The sequence below is a fragment of the Protopterus annectens genome, chromosome 3.part0 (assembly GCF_019279795.1).
Source record: "Protopterus annectens isolate FY-2018-M chromosome 3.part0, PAN1.0, whole genome shotgun sequence".
In the NCBI taxonomy this organism is placed as follows: domain Eukaryota; kingdom Metazoa; phylum Chordata; order Ceratodontiformes; family Protopteridae; genus Protopterus; species Protopterus annectens.
In genome coordinates this window covers 736330909-736349338 of record NC_056731.1, presented here as the reverse complement: position 1 = coordinate 736349338, position 18430 = coordinate 736330909, and the positions used below count along the sequence as shown (strand labels likewise).

Below are 18430 nucleotides of genomic sequence, written 5' to 3'. Positions count from 1 at the left end.
GTGTATCAAAGCTCTTACCCAATATGGTTATTCATTCCCCGTAACAGTTAGCAGGTATGGTCTAATGAAAACTAGCCATTAGGATGATAAATAAAGTCGAAGTTATCTTCCCAAGCCGCTTAAATATTATTAGTACGTTTGTATTGCTATTTGTTGAGAAAGGCAATTTCACTAACATATTACAAAGTGCTTGCGCTGCAGTTTTCTCTTTAGCTCGTCCAGTATATTGTCTGAACAAAATGTTTAGGAAAAAACGCAGATTGCTGCACCTGAAAATGATGCATTTTACACTATACGGCGCTTTCACTGCGGTTGTAGTGCCTCTCTTTAATGCAACACTTTGACCGCAGTCGGCCTAAATAAGCATTCTTAATGATCGCTCACTTAGTTTCATTCATAAATAAGTTAATATCTAACATCTAACACTGCTACTGTACAGCACAGTATAAGCAAACGCATTAGAACTTATATTGATTGTTGACTGAATTCGTGTCACTTGATACTGTATAAATCACTTTCTTTTGACAGTAGAAAGGGTTTTGAGAGCTCAACTGAATGGCAATGCATAATGCTTTGCAGTAAAAAGAACAGCTTCAGTACCAGTTGTCTGCTCAAACAAAAACCCGTCCAGGCCTCAAGCTCAGTGAGCGATGTCTTATAACGGAAGTTTCGTGGTTGCTATGACAGCCAGTAGCTGCTCTATTTTTTTCTGACTTCTGTGGAGAACAGGAACAGGAAGTGTAGAAGGGTGCATACTTTTAAGCTCTATGGAGAGAAAAGCTATACTGATGTGTTAAATCATAGAGTGAAATAAATTATCAGAACTTTATCTTTTCCATAGATTTCCACCCTGGTACAGCATTATAGTGGACTAATAAATGCCTGCCAAAGGAAGAACCAAGCAACCGGTAACGGTTGAGCAGCACAATGTGAAGTTGTCTATAGCAGTTCCTACGGGCTATAGTATCCGGCTTGGGACCATTCTCTTTTTAGGCAAGTAGATGTCTGGATGCTTTTTAACCTATTGCGTGCCGACTATAATATTCAGAGTAGTTAATTGAAACAGGAAAACCCTTTTATAGAGTAATGTTCTCCAAAATGACTAGTTTTAGCGATGTTAATCCACTATGTAGCCGATTAAAAGAGCTCTTGTGCTCATTTTATTTTGCATTTACACTGTGAATCTTTATAAAACATTTTTTTGTGCTGCAGGTATTCAGAATGTCTAGTCTGTGAACGTGATGGAATAATATGACCACAGCTGTTTGTATACAAAGATTCTGCAGTGAGCAGTGTTGGTGTATGTTAATTATCATATTGTTGCAGAATACGCAGATTTTTGTAAATAGACAAGAATGCTTTACGTAGCTACCTTGCCTTTTTCCCATGCTTTTTTGTGTAGACTGTTCTTTCTTTGAAAAATTTTCCCCCGTATCTTGGAGGAAATTAGTTCTGTTTTTATTATCAACTCTTTTTCTAAACCAAAGTTCAGCACCTACTTATGATGTATTAAGGTATGCAGAAAGGGTCTGATCTTTTTCAGATTTAATGGACAGATCTGTGTGATCATGATCAATGCAGCAATGCTATAGGTAGTCTGTTTTGATTACTACGTCTCTTGTATCTGGAGAGGTGTCTACAGCTTCCACATTCCCCTGTACTGTCTTCTTTAAAAACAAAAGTTTGCATGTTGGGAGTTAAGTATTACACTATTTTATTTTCTATAAAAGCTGAACCTGAGTAAAGTATGCTTTTATTTTAGCTGTTCAATTCCTGAAAGAGGGTTACCACCTGTCCCACTTTGCCACGGACAGTCCCTCTTTGGGCGGGTGTGTCCTGACCAAAAATATTAAACGTGGCAAATGTCCTGAGATTGTAGGACATAATTATGTCCCATGTGTAATGTAATAGTTGCATACAATATTTCTTTCTGTATCTAAAATACCTACATGTTACAAGAAACAGGATAAGCAACTAAACTGATACAAGAATAAGCTTATATGTAGGCAAAAAAAAGGAAAGTTCTATCCCTTGTACTGACCGTGGGTTTCTCAGCCTGTAAATCTGATGTGTGTCCTGAAAATGTCCCACTATGACCATTTGAAAAGGTGGCAACCCTAATCCTGAACAATGTAAAAAGGTTTAAGTACTTTATGTTGTACTGCAGGTATTTCTTTATGCCCCCCCCCATTCTTTGCATCTGTGTGTAAATTGTAGCACTGTTATTACACTTTTTTCTTTTGAAAGATTCCTAGCCCATTCAGAACATTTTAGAAATGTCAAAAATACCTTTTTAATGTTATACTGAAGGCACTGACTAATGCATCCCTCCTGTCAGAGTTTGTGTATTTTTATGTTGCGGTACCAGAATATTATTTGGTTTAGGCAATTTGCTTGCTTCTTTTGAGTGTACTGACAAAATAGTATATGACCCACTTTATAGTTTATCTTCCTGCCTTTCCCAGTGAGTTAGCATTGAATATGATACATTCTAGTCCTCACAGATAGATGATTTTTGCACTGTTTGTCAGAACTGCATTTTTAACTGATCCAAGCATCTTATACTGTGTTGTGCGTTTCAGTTAATATGTTGCCACAGGGATGAGTGTTGCAGCATTTTTGTCAGTCCTTCTGCAGCATATCTGTTCTATTAGCATTGGTCTGTGTGGCAGTGCATTGTTTATATTAATGATGCAATTAAAGTCTATCACTGCATACTGTGCCCTATTTTTCATAGCTTTTCTCTTTTGGAGCTTTTCTCCCCGGGCTGAAAAAAAAAAACCTTTTTTCGGCTCAGTCAGACACCCCCGGTTAACAAATGTAAAATAAAATAAATAAATAAATATATACCTTCTCAGTTACTGCTGCCTTCCCACATTTGGAGTACATACATTTCTTGTCCACTTTGTTTTGTTAATACTTGAATACTTGGATATATTCTATATAATTTAGGTATATTTTGTCCAACATGTCTCCAAAATCACAGTGCCTGTTCACATAACTATATCTTTCTTGATTTATTTGCTAATTGCTCAGTACCTATTGTATTTTGTGTATGCAGGCATCTTGGTAACAATACAACTAAAACACATACAAAAATTCCTGTATAAACCCAATTAAATAAAGAGCAGCAAGTATATCATTGGCTAAATCAGCACTGTGATTGGAGTGGGGGAGCAGTACTGCTTAGACAAACATTTTCTGTTCTTAGTTGATACAAAAATTATAATTTCTGTGTATATTTTTAAGAGTGCATTAAGTATATCCTCAGCTAAATCAACTTCAAAATAATAAGGGGGAACATTACAGCTTTCATCATCTTTCAGCTGTTGGAGTTGCCACCAAAATAATTTACTGGGGAGAAGTTATTGTTTGCATTGTCTTTCATTTCATGTCATTGCTACTAACATGGATTACTGTTCTGAATATTTTTGAGGCTGTGTTACTTGAAAAACAGAATACGTGTTAATGAAGCATTGTGATTGTGATATATGCAAATCTCCTCAGTTGGGTTCATTCACATGCCAGAACTCCACTGAGGTATTGTGTAATGCTAGTATATATTTATAAACTAGAGTGTGTAGTAGTACACAACAGTTCAACAGAAGAGTCCCTTAAATGGCTACTCTGAAAATTTCAAGCTAGCATTCCACACAGTTAAAATATTTAACTCTGTACAGCTATTAATTAGTTAACATCAGAATGTACTGTAAAACTTATGTTTGCCAGATATAACCTATTAAAATGTAAAATTCAAACTACAACAAATACAGATGCCCACTTTATACATGCAGTAAGCTACTTCAGGGTGTGCATGATACAGATATTACCACACACCCAGGGATTCTGAATACTGTGTTTTGGGTGACCGTTATCTAGTGTTAGAAAGCTGTTTTCAGAAAATGATTTTCAAAAATAGTGGTGCTAACAGTGCCATTCAGAGGTTTGGTAATGTCTGCATCCAAAAATCGATAGTAGTGAGTTCATCTCTTAAGCTGAAACTAATGCCAAACTGTTGTGCCCCCAAAACCTTTCCAAATCATAGGGATCCCCATTCCATATCAACTAACAGTTGTTAAGATATCTTCACCACATATTCATCATGCTTAATTAGGCGTTATTGAGTCTGTCATAAACATATTTCACTTCAAAATAACCAATAAAAAAGTTCTGTATACAAAGGGGCAAACACAGCCCCCATAGCCTTACTTTTTAAATATATGTAACACGCCTTGTAAGAGTAAAATGACTTATGTGTCACAGCCATTTCTTTTAGTTGTAAAATCAAATCCCTGAATGCAAAAGTGTATGGGCCAGATATGTCAAGCCAATATTTAAGGGCTTCAAGCTTGCCCCAAGGCTGATATCTAATGTCAGACGTGTTCCTTCTCTTCAAAATTGACATCTGCCAATAATTGTATAAAATCATCAGTGTTCTTTATCCTCAAAATAACCAGTGATGATAGTAGTGGTCTCAAATGTTCCTCTAAAATGCTAAAATGGATTCAGTAAGGGACCCCTTCCCAGGGACTGTGGGACATCATGGATTTATGCCTGGTTTTGTGCATCATGGGTAAAATGTAAAATAACTGTGTGACATGGTCTGTTAGCCATCAGTTCATCTTTATTGCTAATAAGCTAACATTTTGTTGGATCAAGTAGGTCAGAAAAGGGTCAGCCTCTTCCTTGAGATGTAAAGTAGCTTGGTAATTTACAAGAAAAAAAAACAGGAGTCAGGAGTTAAGATAAAATCTTCATTATCATATAATATTTTTTTCAGATTACCACTTCACCCCCTTAGTCAGCTTGTGTTATTACCAAAGGACTCTCTAAGGCGTGTCCAAGTTATGTCCATAATGTTTCAGCATATTATCACCACTGAAATGCAAGTCCCTTTAATACTAAATCTTATTTTTTTAACCATGGGGTGATAGGGTGGATGAAAAAGGGTAAACTATAAAGGGAACTACATCTTAAACTATCTCCTCCAGGTTTCCCGTGAAACAACAGTTTTAAATTCTGTGGTCTACAAAAAAGATTTTAAATCCTTAACGGTGTGAAATTCAGAAATGTAATAACACAGGGCATACTTTAAAATCTTTAATAATGCATGGAGAGGACAGTCAGGTCTGCTGCTACTTTTGGTGTGAATAGATTTCATAGTAAATAGATCATTGATAAATATTGTAACGTTTTGTTGAAAAATGAAGTTTTATATTTATTGCTGTAGGAAATTCATTCAGACAAGCAGTGAATTTATCATCGTATTTCAAGTGTTTTAAGCAAAAGAACAACCCATTTGTTCCAAAGGAGAGGGTAATTTAAAGAAGCTGAAAGTGTTTTGGATGTGCGCATTGTAAATATATGCTAAATGCCACACATTTTTCCACAACTAATTCAAAGGGCCTTTTGATATCAGTGCATTAGTGGTTTGACCAGTTCATAGGGAAGTCTCTTTAGTACAGTGAGCTTCTTGTTCCTTTTATATTGGCCAAGCCACTACGTCTGTTTGAGAAAGGATTCCATTCCACTTAAGTGACATCCAATGCAAGAAGACTAGTGGCGCTTTGTATAAGCATCCTTTGGTACAACCTATGGCTACATTTACTGTCATTTGTTATTCCACGTGCCCTGAGGCATAGCACTTATTTGTCCAGTTTATTGGATAACAAAGAGAAGAAATGGGTTATTATGTTGTTGCCTCTTTTTCATATTGGCATGAATGAATATCTTAAATATTTTATGTTGTTATACAAAAGATGTAGTAGTTATTTAGGCTAAAAAAGCACTCCATAGGTGATATTAGATGGACTGTTATCTCATTGTTTGGACTGGAAGGTATCACTAGTGTTATCACTAGTGTTGTGCTGTAAGTTTATTCCACTGCTGGAAACTAGAGGGAGTCAGTACTGCTAAACCAGATATATTTTTATTTAATTGTTGATGTTACCCCATTTGACTGGACACATTGGGTACAACAAAATAATGTTTTGAAGGTGATGTTTCATTACACTTTTTTATCCAAAGTTTTGTTTATAGAAATACTTTAGTTGTATAGTTGTATAACTTTTATGTTGATAGATTTAATGATCCAGACTTGATTTGTCTTCTTTTGATCATGTGATACATCTGAATCCATTTAAGTTTCTTAGATAGGAGTGGTTAGCACTGATGAAGTTGAGTGTTAAACTGGGTTTGTGTTTGCCATGATTACAGTGAAAGCTTTACTGAATACTTTAACCATACTTTATATGTTCTCTCTGTGGAACTGTTTTGTTTTGGATTTGTGTTTTGATTGGACATTAGTGTCCATGGTTCAAAGCACTAATTTTATTTTATTACATCTATCTATAAATATCTGTATGTAGGTTCATGTCACTGTTGAATTGTCAGTTTGTTGACAGAATGAAGTAGTTGGGGAAATTTGTCAAAAGCACTCTTTCTCTGGTGCTGGAGATGTTAAAAGAATGGAAATCCAGTGCATGTGGCTAAAGTAAGTGCATTCTTGGTACCAAAACATTTGGAGGACTTCCAGTACAGAGCCTGCCTGTGTGTAAATGGATTTTTAACTCTCCGTCTTGGGAGTCCCAAACTAAATGCAATGCAGTGGTAATTATTGGGTTTAACATTGGAAGTTTTTCATGATACTAAATCCTGCCATCTAAGAAAAAGATTGCACCTGGAAGGTCTGTTTTGAATCAAAAAGGGGTTCTCTGTCTGTCTCATCAGATACTTCTCAGCTGCAAAGACCTTTCAAAATCATCAGCCAGAATTTATGTGTTGAGAATGATTGATAAATGGCACAGTTAGAAAAAATGGGCAAAATGTATTCTGAGCTTGTGAAACTTAGTGACAGCCTGAAAAAGTACATAATATCCAATGACAAACACATTGAAACTGTGGAAGAGTTACTGTCTAAACACTAAGATGAGATTATGGCTTTGCAGAAGAATGACCAGATGACTAAGGGAAGAGTAACTGAAATGGAAGTGATATAGGAAGTATTAAGAGAAAAATATAACAGTTTTTAAAGATTGAGCAGAAGGGACGATATAAGATTGACCAATATACCAGAAGGGAGGGAAGGAAAAGGTGGTCTTCAGATTATCAGATGACAGCTGTGTGCCTGGATGAAAATCCCTGGACACTCTATATTAATAGACAGGGCACATGCAGGCTTCATTCCTTTTTCGCAATCACAAAGATTCGCCAGACGTTTTACTCTTCTTTTAAAGTTTTATCAACATTTGCTCTTTAATCTCCTGCAGATAGATGATAAAAGAATCTTTGCTGATAATGATTATTCTACTGTTACGTGGCAGAAATGAGAGAATGAGTATGCCTGAATTTAAGCTGGCCACTAAGGAAGGACCCTTTTAGCTTAACAAGATTGATGGTAAACTTTGTCTTGTTTAACCTATTTGGATGGTTGCTGGAGATGCTAGAGATTTTAAATGCAGTTCTTTTTTTGCTTATATATTCCATTGCAGTGGCGAAGGCTTCTTGTGGGGAGGGGGGCATAGAAGTTCTACACGGGTAATTTCAATTTGCTGGTGTAGCAGCACTGTGGCATTATAGAGCACAAGTGCTCATATTTCATTGATTAAAGCATCACTTGTTGGTTTACTCTGCATAGTTACTTACATTTTGTACAGTTTCTTGATTCATGTGACAGACATGTTCTTAGTACACTGTTTTTAAGAAGGCTGCTTATCAAGGGCTCAACTAAGTTTAACAAACATAGCATGGGGGAGTATGGCACAGTGTTAGCATAAGGTATACATGAGTTAATAGACTGGCGAGTATTAACTTTGTGTTAGAATGTTAGTGGTCTCACAGATCCCCACAAGGTAGGAAAGATTTTAGCATATCTGAGTCTGACATCCACAGATAATGTTTGTGCAGGAAACCCACTTATTCTGCATCAGAGGTGTATTAAAAAAAAAAAAAAAAAGATTTTAGGGATGGTTACAAAGCAGAGTTCCTGAGTGTGAGAAAGAGGGAAGTTACCACTCTGACAAGAATACACGCACAGCAACTGAGAATCATGTTTCAAACCCAAAGGGGAGATTCTCACTTTTATGAGGGTTTGGCAAGGTAATAGAGTCACTCTAGTAAATGTCTGTAATTCCCCCCAAAGTTAGTAGAATCAATCTGAAAAAGATCTTAGAACACAGGGTATGTTTTCACCAAGGTATTTTACAAGAAATTAAACAAATATTTATAGAGACAAGGTATAAGAAAATCTCCAGGCACAGATGGTAAACCAGTAAAAATTTTGAAAAAAGAAATGGATAAGTTACTTTAGATATGGTGTACCATATTTAATGGAGTTGTACAAGATGGGCTAAGTTAATGCACTTGGAAGGCTGCAGTAATCTCTTTGATTCTTAAGGGAAGGAGCCCATTAACACAAAATTCTATCTTCCCACTTCTACATTGACCCATGACTACAGGGATTTTATAGTGATATTAGGCATGCAGATTAGATAGTGTGCTACCAAGATTAATAAAACTTTGATCAATGTAAGTTTGGAATGGGGAGGCAAACATTTGATAATCTGAAAATGTTTATGATACGACTGGAAGCAGAAAGGCAGGGCACTCCATTAATATTAATCAGCTTGAATGATGAAAAGGCATTTGAATGGGTACATTGGGAATACTTGTGGGCGGTCTTGGTACACTTGATTAGAAACACTTATCAAGGCTCACAAGCGAATGTCCAATCATCATCATTCTCTTTCGGCTTTTCCCGTTAGGGGTCGCCACAGCGGATCATCTCTTTCCATTTCTTCCTATCCTCTGCATCTTGCTCTGTCACACCAACCGCCTGCATGTCCTCTCTCACCACGTCCATAAACCTTATCTTAGGCCTTCCTCTATTCCTCTTACCTGGCAGCTCCATCCTTAGCATCTTTTTCCCAATATACCCATCATCCCTCCTCAGCACATGTCCAAACCAACGCAATCTCGTTTCTCTTGCTTTGTCTCCAAACTGTCCAACATGAGCTGACCCTCTAATATACTGATTCCTAATCCTATCCATCCTAGTCACAGTGAGTGCAAATCTTAACATCTTTAACTCTGCCACATCCAGCTCGGACTCCTGCCTTTTTGTCAATGCCACTGACTCCAACCCATATAACATAGCTGGTCTCACTACCCTCTTGTAGACCTTCCCTTTCACTCTTACTGGTACCCGTCTGTCACAAATCACTCCTGACACTCTTCTCCACCCATTCCACCCTGCCTGTACTCTCTTCTTCACCTCTCTTCCACATTCACCATTACTCTGAACTGTTGATCCCAAGTACTTAAACTCGTCCACCTTTACCAACTCTACTCCCTGCATCCTCACCATTCCTCTACCCTCCCTCTCATTTACACACATATATTCTGTCTTAGCCCTGCTGACCTTCATTCCTCTGCTCTCTAGAGCACATCTCCACCTCTCCAGAGTCTCCTCAACCTGATTCCTACTCTCACTACAGATCACAATGTCATCTGCAAACATCATAGTCCACGGGGCCTCCTGTCTGATCTCATCTGTCAACCTGTCCATCACCACTGCAAATAAGAAAGGACTCAGAGCTGATCCTTGATGTAATCCCACCTCTACCTTAAACGGATCTGTCACTCCCACTGCAGTCTTCACCACTGTCACACTACCCTCGTACATATCCTGTACCACTCTTACATACTTCTCTGCCACTCCCGACTTCCTCATACAATACCACAACTCTTCTCTAGGCACCCTGTCATATCCCCTTTGGCAAAAACAAGGTGCCCACAAATTACCACATAGGTGGTAATCCATTAAGTACAGAAGAAGTAATTACGGACCTGGGGACCCAAGTTGATAGCAATCTCTCATTTGACAACCACGTGGCCAAAGTGGTTAGAAAAACATTTTATATAGCCCACCTAATCATGAAGGGATTCACATCTAGATCAGGGGACGTCATTGTGCCTCTTTACTCATCCCTCATCAGGCCCATAATTGAGTACAATGCCCCTTTTGGGATGTACCTTACCAGACACCTGCAGCAACTGGAAAGACCCCAAAAGTACCTCACCAAGAGGATCAAAGGGCTCAAACAGATGCCATATGCTGCCCAGTTAAAGAAACTCCAGCTCTACTCAGTGGCATACCGCCTGTTCAGAGGCGATCTGTGCCTGGCGTATAAAGCCATGTCCAACCCGGAATTAATGGACATGCTGCACCTCAGAAAATCCAAATCCCATCGAGCTCTGGCTCGAGAGACTTGAACCTCAGCACTGAAATAAATAGGACATGCTGGAGGGACAGATTCATAACCCAGAGGCTCCCTTCACTCTGGAATAAAATCCCAGTCCAGGTTAGGCAGAGTCCCTCATTGACTCTCTTCAAGAGGAATCTTGATGAGTGGATGGGAGATCATAGGTTTACCCCGAGTATCATTTCTGTGTCACTGTTAGACAGAGGCACAGTATACTAACCTCGAAAAAGGGCATAGCAAAATAAATTTAAAGTGGGTGGCGAAAGCCAAACACATTCTGGCTAGGCTTATAAATGCCCTAGGGCAGATAGCCTAGTATGAACCTATGAACCTTTCTCCAAGTCTGCAAAGACACAATGCAACTCCTTCTGACCTTCTCTGTATTTCTCCAACAACACTCTCAAAGCAAACATTGCATCTGTAGTGCTCTTTCCTGGCATGAAACCATACTGCTGATCACTAATCATCACCTCCCTTCTTTACCTTGCTTCCACTAATCTTTCCCATAACTTCAAGCTGTGACTAATCAGTTTTATCCCTCTGTAGTTACTGCAGCTCTTCACATCACCCTTATTCTTAAAGATAGGTACCAAAACACTTTTTCTCCACTCCTCAGGCATCCTCTGACTTTCCAAAATTTCATTAAACAATCTAGTTAGAAATTCCACTGCCATTTCTCCTAAGCACCTCCATGCTTCCATTGGTATGTCATCTGGGCCAACAGCCTTTCCATTCTTCATCCAATGTTGGCACAAATTAAGGGAGCTCTCCTGAACATGGTTGAGACACTACTTGAACACCAGTGGCAGCCAAGCAAAGATCATTTTCTATTGAAGTGGATCACAGAGCTGCATAACCCACTTCACCTGAAAGAGTTGGTGAGCCTAGTACTCTTCCCTTCCCAAAAAAACAATACCCCAGAAATGGAAAGCTCAGGAAGCCCCATGGGTACAAGAGGATAATAAGTATTATAAATGACCTAAGGCCTGCCGAAACTAGAAAATAATCCACTAAATTAAGTAAGATCCAAAGTCGAAAGTGAGTACTTTGGAATCACTTCTAAAGATGGTGAGAAACTAACTGGAGATTAAAATGAGATTATTAGATAAATGGACGAAGGCAAAGAAGACTTGATCAATAGTAGTTACTGCTCTGTGAGTCGGAGATTAGCACTAAGGCATGAAATTGGAAACCCACTTGCTCTGTTGATTAATGGGTTGTCAATAGATTAACTTTGATTTCATTATGAGAAGAATAGCTGATCCCTGCCATTCAGTTGTCCTTTTCTCAAACTATTTATTTTAGAATTCTGTTCTTGTTCAGTGTTATGGTGACACTGACTTGCAACAGTAGCTGTAATTGTGATAAAGCTAAACTAATGTCATATCCTACATGAACACACATGCACAATATAAAATCTATTCCTTCCCCTAGCCTTACTATAAACCTCATCCACAAGCACTTGCACACACATTGTCACCCCAGATGTCAAAACTTTCAGTGCATCTAAAAGTTTTGGCATTAATGCAAACACCCACTTAATGCAACTACAGGCACATACCTTCAGGAAAAGAAACTTTCATTGTTGCTCCTTTTGTTGAGTCCTGCATTCAACAACGAACATTTTTCTTTTTTTTCCAAACATCTTTATTAAATTTCCATATATGATAAAGGTAATTTTACATTTATGTAAATGAAAAACATACAAAATGATATCACTTTAGTTGCAAACAGTTTACATCACAGACACCATTGAAACAACTGTAGTTGTAAATATTATATATCCCTTATTAACCATCCAGTCATTGTCAGTTAAGCATTATATAGCTCATTCAAATCCTGCCTCTTAAGCCTTGTTCCTGCGCTGCATATATTGTTCCCACAATTCCCATTTTTTCCTATGTAATTTTCTCTCTCCCTTTTCCAAACATACCAGTTCCAGTTGTTTTATCTCTCTTACTATATTCATTACTTCTAGTAAAGTTGGTTTAGACTTTGATTTCCATTTTCTAGTAATTGCTTTTTTGGCAGCCACCATAATTAGACTCGACAAGGCTTTACTATGTCTAGGCAATTCCGATTCTGTAGCTTAACTCAAAAAAAATCATCTCCCTAGTCAGTCCAATCTACTTACCCAGCATCTATGACAAAACGGCCAGGAGGGAGTCTCAAAAGTCTGCCAGCTCATCACACTTCCAAAAAATATGTTCCCAGCTACCTCTTTCTTGCCCATTACACCTCCAATATTTGCTATCCACCTGAGGAAAAATTCTTTGGAGTCTATTTGGGGTATAAAAATACCTGTGTAAACACTTCCAGGCAAAGATCCTTAATCTTCTAGACTTTGTTGCATATTTGGGAGATATACATATATCCCCCCATTGTCTCTTTGTGAATTGCTTATCCAGTCTCTCTTCCCAATCCTTTCTAAGCTTCTCTGATTGATTCTTGTAATTATCATGCAATATTTTATATGCTTTACTAAATATTTCAACAACAAGCATTTTTGACAACTTTTGACACTACAAATATCTGTTGACAAGCAGAGAATTCAACAAAAATGTACTGGAGCTGTATGTAGCAGACTCTGAATGGGAATTTAAGGAACTGATAGGGGAAAGGAATGTAAAACTGAATTCACATAGAATGGAACTTGAGTATAAACAAAACAGTTTTCATGGAAGCAAATGGGAGGGGATCAGAAGAAGCTGAAAATTGAGATAAGAAGACAAAATAGTGGTACAGATTAATAGTTGTCATTGAGGAAAATGGAAGTCTGAATGTATAAGTCAGAGTTAGAAGCAGACTGGCTGCAGCCAACTGGAATTGAGTGTCGGGGTAGTTTATGAAAGAAGAATGCCAAAGAAGCTGAAAATTAAGGTTTACAAACAGGGATGTTACCAGTACTTCTATATGGTACAGAAACTTGGGAAGTGAAGGCAGAGCAGTTGAGAAGGTCAGACAGACAGGCGATAGGATTCACACCATGGGACAGATGAAGAAATGATCTCAGCCCAGAAGCCCAAGTAGCTCCTATTCCAGAGAAGGTCAAAGAGAGCATCATATGCAGAAAACAATTTGGTGAAAGTGATTTGGGAGAGAGACAGGAAGAAAGCAAATGGAAAAGAGGAATTCCAGCAAAGGGATGGATTTCATGAGGGAAGACCAATCGAGTATGACTGCCAAAGAAAATAGGAGAGTTGCATCAATACTCACCATCTTTCCTGATTTGGTGAAACATCCCAACCTCCTAGAGAAAATGGGGGAGTTTTCTACTCGGGTAACTGAATTGGTGTTTTTCACTGTCAAACTTCTGAGTGAAGACTTCCTCTAACCCAACTTCTGATACATTTCTGCAAATGGTAATTGGCTTGGAAAACAGGGAACACCAGAATGGGCTTATCACAGATTTTGTACTATAGTCTTTTGAAAGCCATATCAGCTTCTTGCTTCCATCTTACTGCTGGGTATCATGCCCTTAATGTGGTCTTTTAAGGAAAAGGCCACCTTAGCCAAGTGTGAATGAGTTTTCTGTAGTATCCAACAAGTCCCAAGAAAGCCTAAACTTTATTTTTGGTTTAAAGTGTACACTTCTCTGCAGTTTCCATCTTCTCTTTTTGAGGTTTAAATAGCCCCTGCCTGTTACATAACCTGACATAACCTACATAGCAGACTTTGGCTATTTGGGAGCATTCATAGTTTGTCCTGCCTGCTTTAAGGAGTTGAAAACCTCACAAACCTTTTGGACTTGGGAGTCCCAACTTCTTTAATGACAATGGCTGCTCCATATGGCTGGTGAGACCTTAAGACCATATCCATTAACTTTTAGAATTGGCTGTGGTACCGTGGAGACCAAAAAGCAAAACTGTATACCAGACAAGGCCATCTGACAAAAACAGTGCCTTTTTTTTTCCTTTTGCCTGTTTGGATACAGAAATTTGCCAGTATTCTTTGGTCAGATACAGGGTAGTGAGGAGCCAGACCTTGCTCAGCCATTTCACTACTTCATCTACCCATGGCATAGGGTTGCTATTGAACTTTGATGTATTACTAAATTTCTGAAAGTGATTAAAAAATTGTATAATACTATCTGGCCTTAGTAACACAGTAGGGCTATTGCATTCAGTAGTTGATTACTTTTATTCTCCCCGTTTCAGCATTTTTTGGCCTTCCTTCCATATAGCCTGTACCTGAGCCTCTGGTATTCTATATGGTTTTAAAACATACCTTTCCTCTTCCGTTATGGTTTGTATATGTCAGGTGATGAAGAAGGTTCACCTGGTAGAGTGGAAAAAATTTCCTTGATGTTAAGTTGTCAATCTCGCCTTCATTCTTGCTGGATGGGTTCGGAGCCGATCCTCGGCTCCGACTCGGCACTTGCTTTAGCTTGAGAACTTCTTTTACCAGCTCAAGGCAACCCTATATCCCATGATGCAAGGCGGAACTACCTCAGATCTCGTTTGCCGCTTTGCGAAGAGGTCTCCTTTTTTGCCAGCTGAGGTAAGTGAGTTTCAAACAGCTTTAGTCAGGGTTATCTTCCCCTTTTTTCCTATTTCTTAGTGTTTAGTGTCACATTTAACCACCCTATTCCCCTTTTAGAAAAATTTTATACTTTATAAAAAAAAGTTTTAAAAATTTTTCAGTTAGGCCTAGGCCTTCCTTATTAATCCCTATCTGTGTGTCTGTGTTTGGGGATTAATTTGTGTGACTGTTTTTGTGTGTGTGTGTCTGTGTGAGTATTTATTACTCTTTTCTCATTAGACTATGTCTAAAGAGGTAAAGGTCTCGGGCTTCAAGAAGTGTGACTCGTGCTGTCAGAAAATGTCTCTGACAGACGGCCACACTTCTTGTGTTTACTGCCTGGGGCCTTTACACCTGCAGGACTCCTGTGCTTTGTGTCACTCTTTTAGCCAGCGAGTCCTGCAGGAAAGGAGGAACAAGCTAATCGTCCGTGGCTTGCTAAAGCCAGAAGGTTCACCCACTAAAACTGGGTCCAGTAAGCCTTCCAAGCCATCCAGGGGTCAGGCTACAGCTTCCAAGCCTCCCCCGGTGGCTCGGACTCGAGTCGAGATCGCTCGGCGGAGCCGATCTTTCTCCTTCTAAGCTAGGGTCGGTTCCGATCGGTTCCGACACCCAATCTGCTGTTGCCTTGTCGGCTCTGGCTGGAGCCGACTCAGTATCCAGTATCGGAGCCGAGAAGCCTTCGGCTCCATCTGGAACCCATAGGACGTCGGCTCCGATGACTTCCTCCAAGAAGAGATCTCGGTCCCCGTCTTTGGAATCGATCCACTCGGCTCCGGGGTCTCCTCTTTTGTCGGAGCGGAGTCATCAGAGCCGATCTTCGAGATCTTCCAGGCTGTCTGACCACGATTTAGAGAGGGTGGTAAGCAGGCTGTTAAAGTCGCAGGCACTGGCCCAAATGCTCCATAGCCCGTCTCAGCAGACTTCGCTATTGCTTCACCCCTTGAACTTCCTCCTCCGACTCCCCACCAGAGTTCAGAGCCGGAGCTTCGGGACAGCGACTGTTTGCGCCGAGCCGATACATCCTTCGGCTCCGTCGTCTTGGCTCCGATCTCCTCCTTGAGACCTTCCTTGGAGGGATCCGGTCGTCAGTTTCCTGGTCGGCTCCGAGGGGCTAGTGGCATCCCGCTCTCCCTCTCGGGCTTCGCTTTGTAAGCTCGGCACCGACATCGACCTCGGAGCCTTCCTCTCAGTGGAGCCGGAATTCCTGTTTCCTCGAACGGGATATTCCGGTCTCCCGGGAGGAGCCTTTGAGGTGATGAGGAGTGTCCTGGCTCCTGAGCCAGGTCAACGGTCCATCCCTCTAGCTCCTCCCTCTTCGGTGCCTGTAGACACCTCTTGCCAGCCTCTTGCTCTCAGGCCCAGGGATCCATCGCCCCAGGTTTCCCCATTGGGAATTTCCTCCTCTTCCTAAGTTTCTCCTCATCCTCCAGGTGTACCCCATCAGAAGAAAATGTGTAAGAGGAAACACACAGACTCCCTGAGTCTACTACATCTGATACCGACTTAGATGAGTCGGAGGGTTCCCCGATCCCCTCTGAGGATGTCTCCTTTTCAGATATCCTTGAGCTCCTCAAACAGAGGGGAATTGGCCATCCATTGATCCCTCCGAGAATGAGTAGGTATACCTGGAGGCTTTTGGAACCCGACCCTCCACTTCCTGGGTGTCTCCGCCTTTCGACCCACTTATGCAGGTAGTGGCTCAAAAGGTGTGGGCAGCTCCAGATTCTGTGGAACCTGTCCCCAGGAGGCCATCCAAGTTTATTACAGCCCCTACGGACAAACAGTTTCTTTCCAAGGCGTCTCTGTGGATGATATGGTGGTGGCGACCGCCACTAAGAAGAAACTTCGGATCCTTCAGTACCTGTCCATCCTCCTAACAAGGATTCTAGGACCATGGACAGGTATGGAAAGCGGATGTTTTCTTCAGCGACCTTTGCTATGCGTTCGCTGAACTACCTTTGTCACTTCACCAGGCTTCAAAGAGATATTCTCAAGGAACTAGGTGAAGTGGTCCAGGATCCTTCTGCTGCTGGGGCTCAAGAAAAGATTGCCTCACAGCTAGCAATCCTGAATTCCTTATCCAACTCCTCCATGCGGCTCATATCCTATGCGGCCGATGGAGCGAGCAGGGCCGCAGGCACAGGAGTGGCTCTTAGACGCCAAGCCTGGATGCGGCTTTGTAATTTTGCGGACCCCTTTAAGGCGTCCTTCACCAATACCCCCTTTGATGGTTCGGCTTTGTTCGGACCTCAGGTGAAGGATACCTTGACCAGGTGTGAGCAGGACGGTAAAACTCTTTCTGCCGTTGGAGTCCATTTTTCCACCCCTTCTAGACCATATCCCAAGGGTCAGAAGGGAGGGAAGATGTGGTTCCGTAAAGCCCAAGGAGCTACACCGGACACACGTGGTCAGTTTACCCCAGAGGCAGAGGGGTAACAATAATAGACGCCGCCCTAGAGGCAGGGGGTCCTCAGAACCAGGGCAACAGGGAGTCTCTTCTGAGAAGCCCTTTCAGCACCCCTGAGGTGTTGCCCGACTGTCCACCCTTGGAGGCAGTCGGGGGAAGGATTTCGCTGTACCCAGTAGCCTGGCATTCCCTTTCACAAGATATGTGGGTACAGTCGATCATATCCGAGGGTTACAAAATCCCTTCTAAAGGTATCCGTACCTCAACAATCCCTTCCAGACATCTCACCCGGTCAAAGGGATTTGGCAGAACAGGAGGTTTCAAAGCTCCTAGAAAAAAGAGCCGTCCAGACTGTTCCGGCAGACCAAGTAGGGATCCGGCGTCTACTCGAGATTCTTTTTGGTCCCCAAAAGGAGGGAGATTGGAGACCAATATTAGACCTGAGCAGTCTAAACAGATTTGTCAAGAAGGCAAGATTCCGGATGGTCACGCTTCAGTCCATTCTGCCCTTTCTGGGCAAGGACAACTGGATGTGCTCTATAGACCTTCAGGACGCGTACTATCACATAAAGATTCACAGGCGCTCCAGAAGGTTTCTCCGCTTTCGGCTAGGGACCAGTCATTACCAATTCAGAGCCCTGCCCTTTGGCCTCACTTCAGCTCCCAGAGTGTTTACCAAATGTATGGCAGTGGTCACAGCTCATCTGAGACATCAAGGATTCCAGGTGTTTCCTTATTTAGACGACTGGCTCCTCTCCGCCACCACCAGGTGTCAACTTCTTCAGACCAGAGACTACACTCTGCAGCTATGCAGAAGTTTGGGAATTTCAGTGAATTTCGAAAAATCTTCTCTGTGGCCTTGCCAATCTATCACCTTTATAGGCGCAGAATTAAACACCGTCAAAATGTTAGCCATACTAACAGATCAAAGAATTCTGGACATCCAAAAATACATTCGGATTTTATTGCAGAGCAGCAAAGTCAAAGCCAGGCTGATACTAAAGGTTCTAGGTCTTATGGCTGCGGCCATTGTTCTTCTACCACTAGCTCGCTTCCACATGCGTCTTCTGCAGTGGATGTTATTCACTCAGTGGTCGTTCCACAGTCTTCCGATGAGGCACGAAATCTTAGTCACACAATCGTGCAGGACTCATCTGAATTGGTGGATATCTTCCCTCTTCTTCATCAGGGCCGACCTTTTGTTCCCCTCCTCCGGTTGCCACAGTTACTACGGATG

The 18430-nt window shown here is 40.9% G+C and overlaps 1 protein-coding gene across 1 annotated transcript in view; it reads left to right on the top strand.

Moving 5' to 3' along the window:
• The first annotated feature begins 732 nt into the window (after nt 1-732).
• DPY19L1 (dpy-19 like C-mannosyltransferase 1) overlaps nt 733-18430 on the top strand; it is a 2139210-nt gene continuing 2121512 nt past the window's right edge. The window contains exon 1 of the mRNA XM_044065091.1: nt 733-993. Coding sequence (XP_043921026.1) covers nt 879-993 — 115 coding nt within the window. The 5' untranslated portion in view covers nt 733-878. The remainder of the gene's footprint in view (nt 994-18430) is intronic.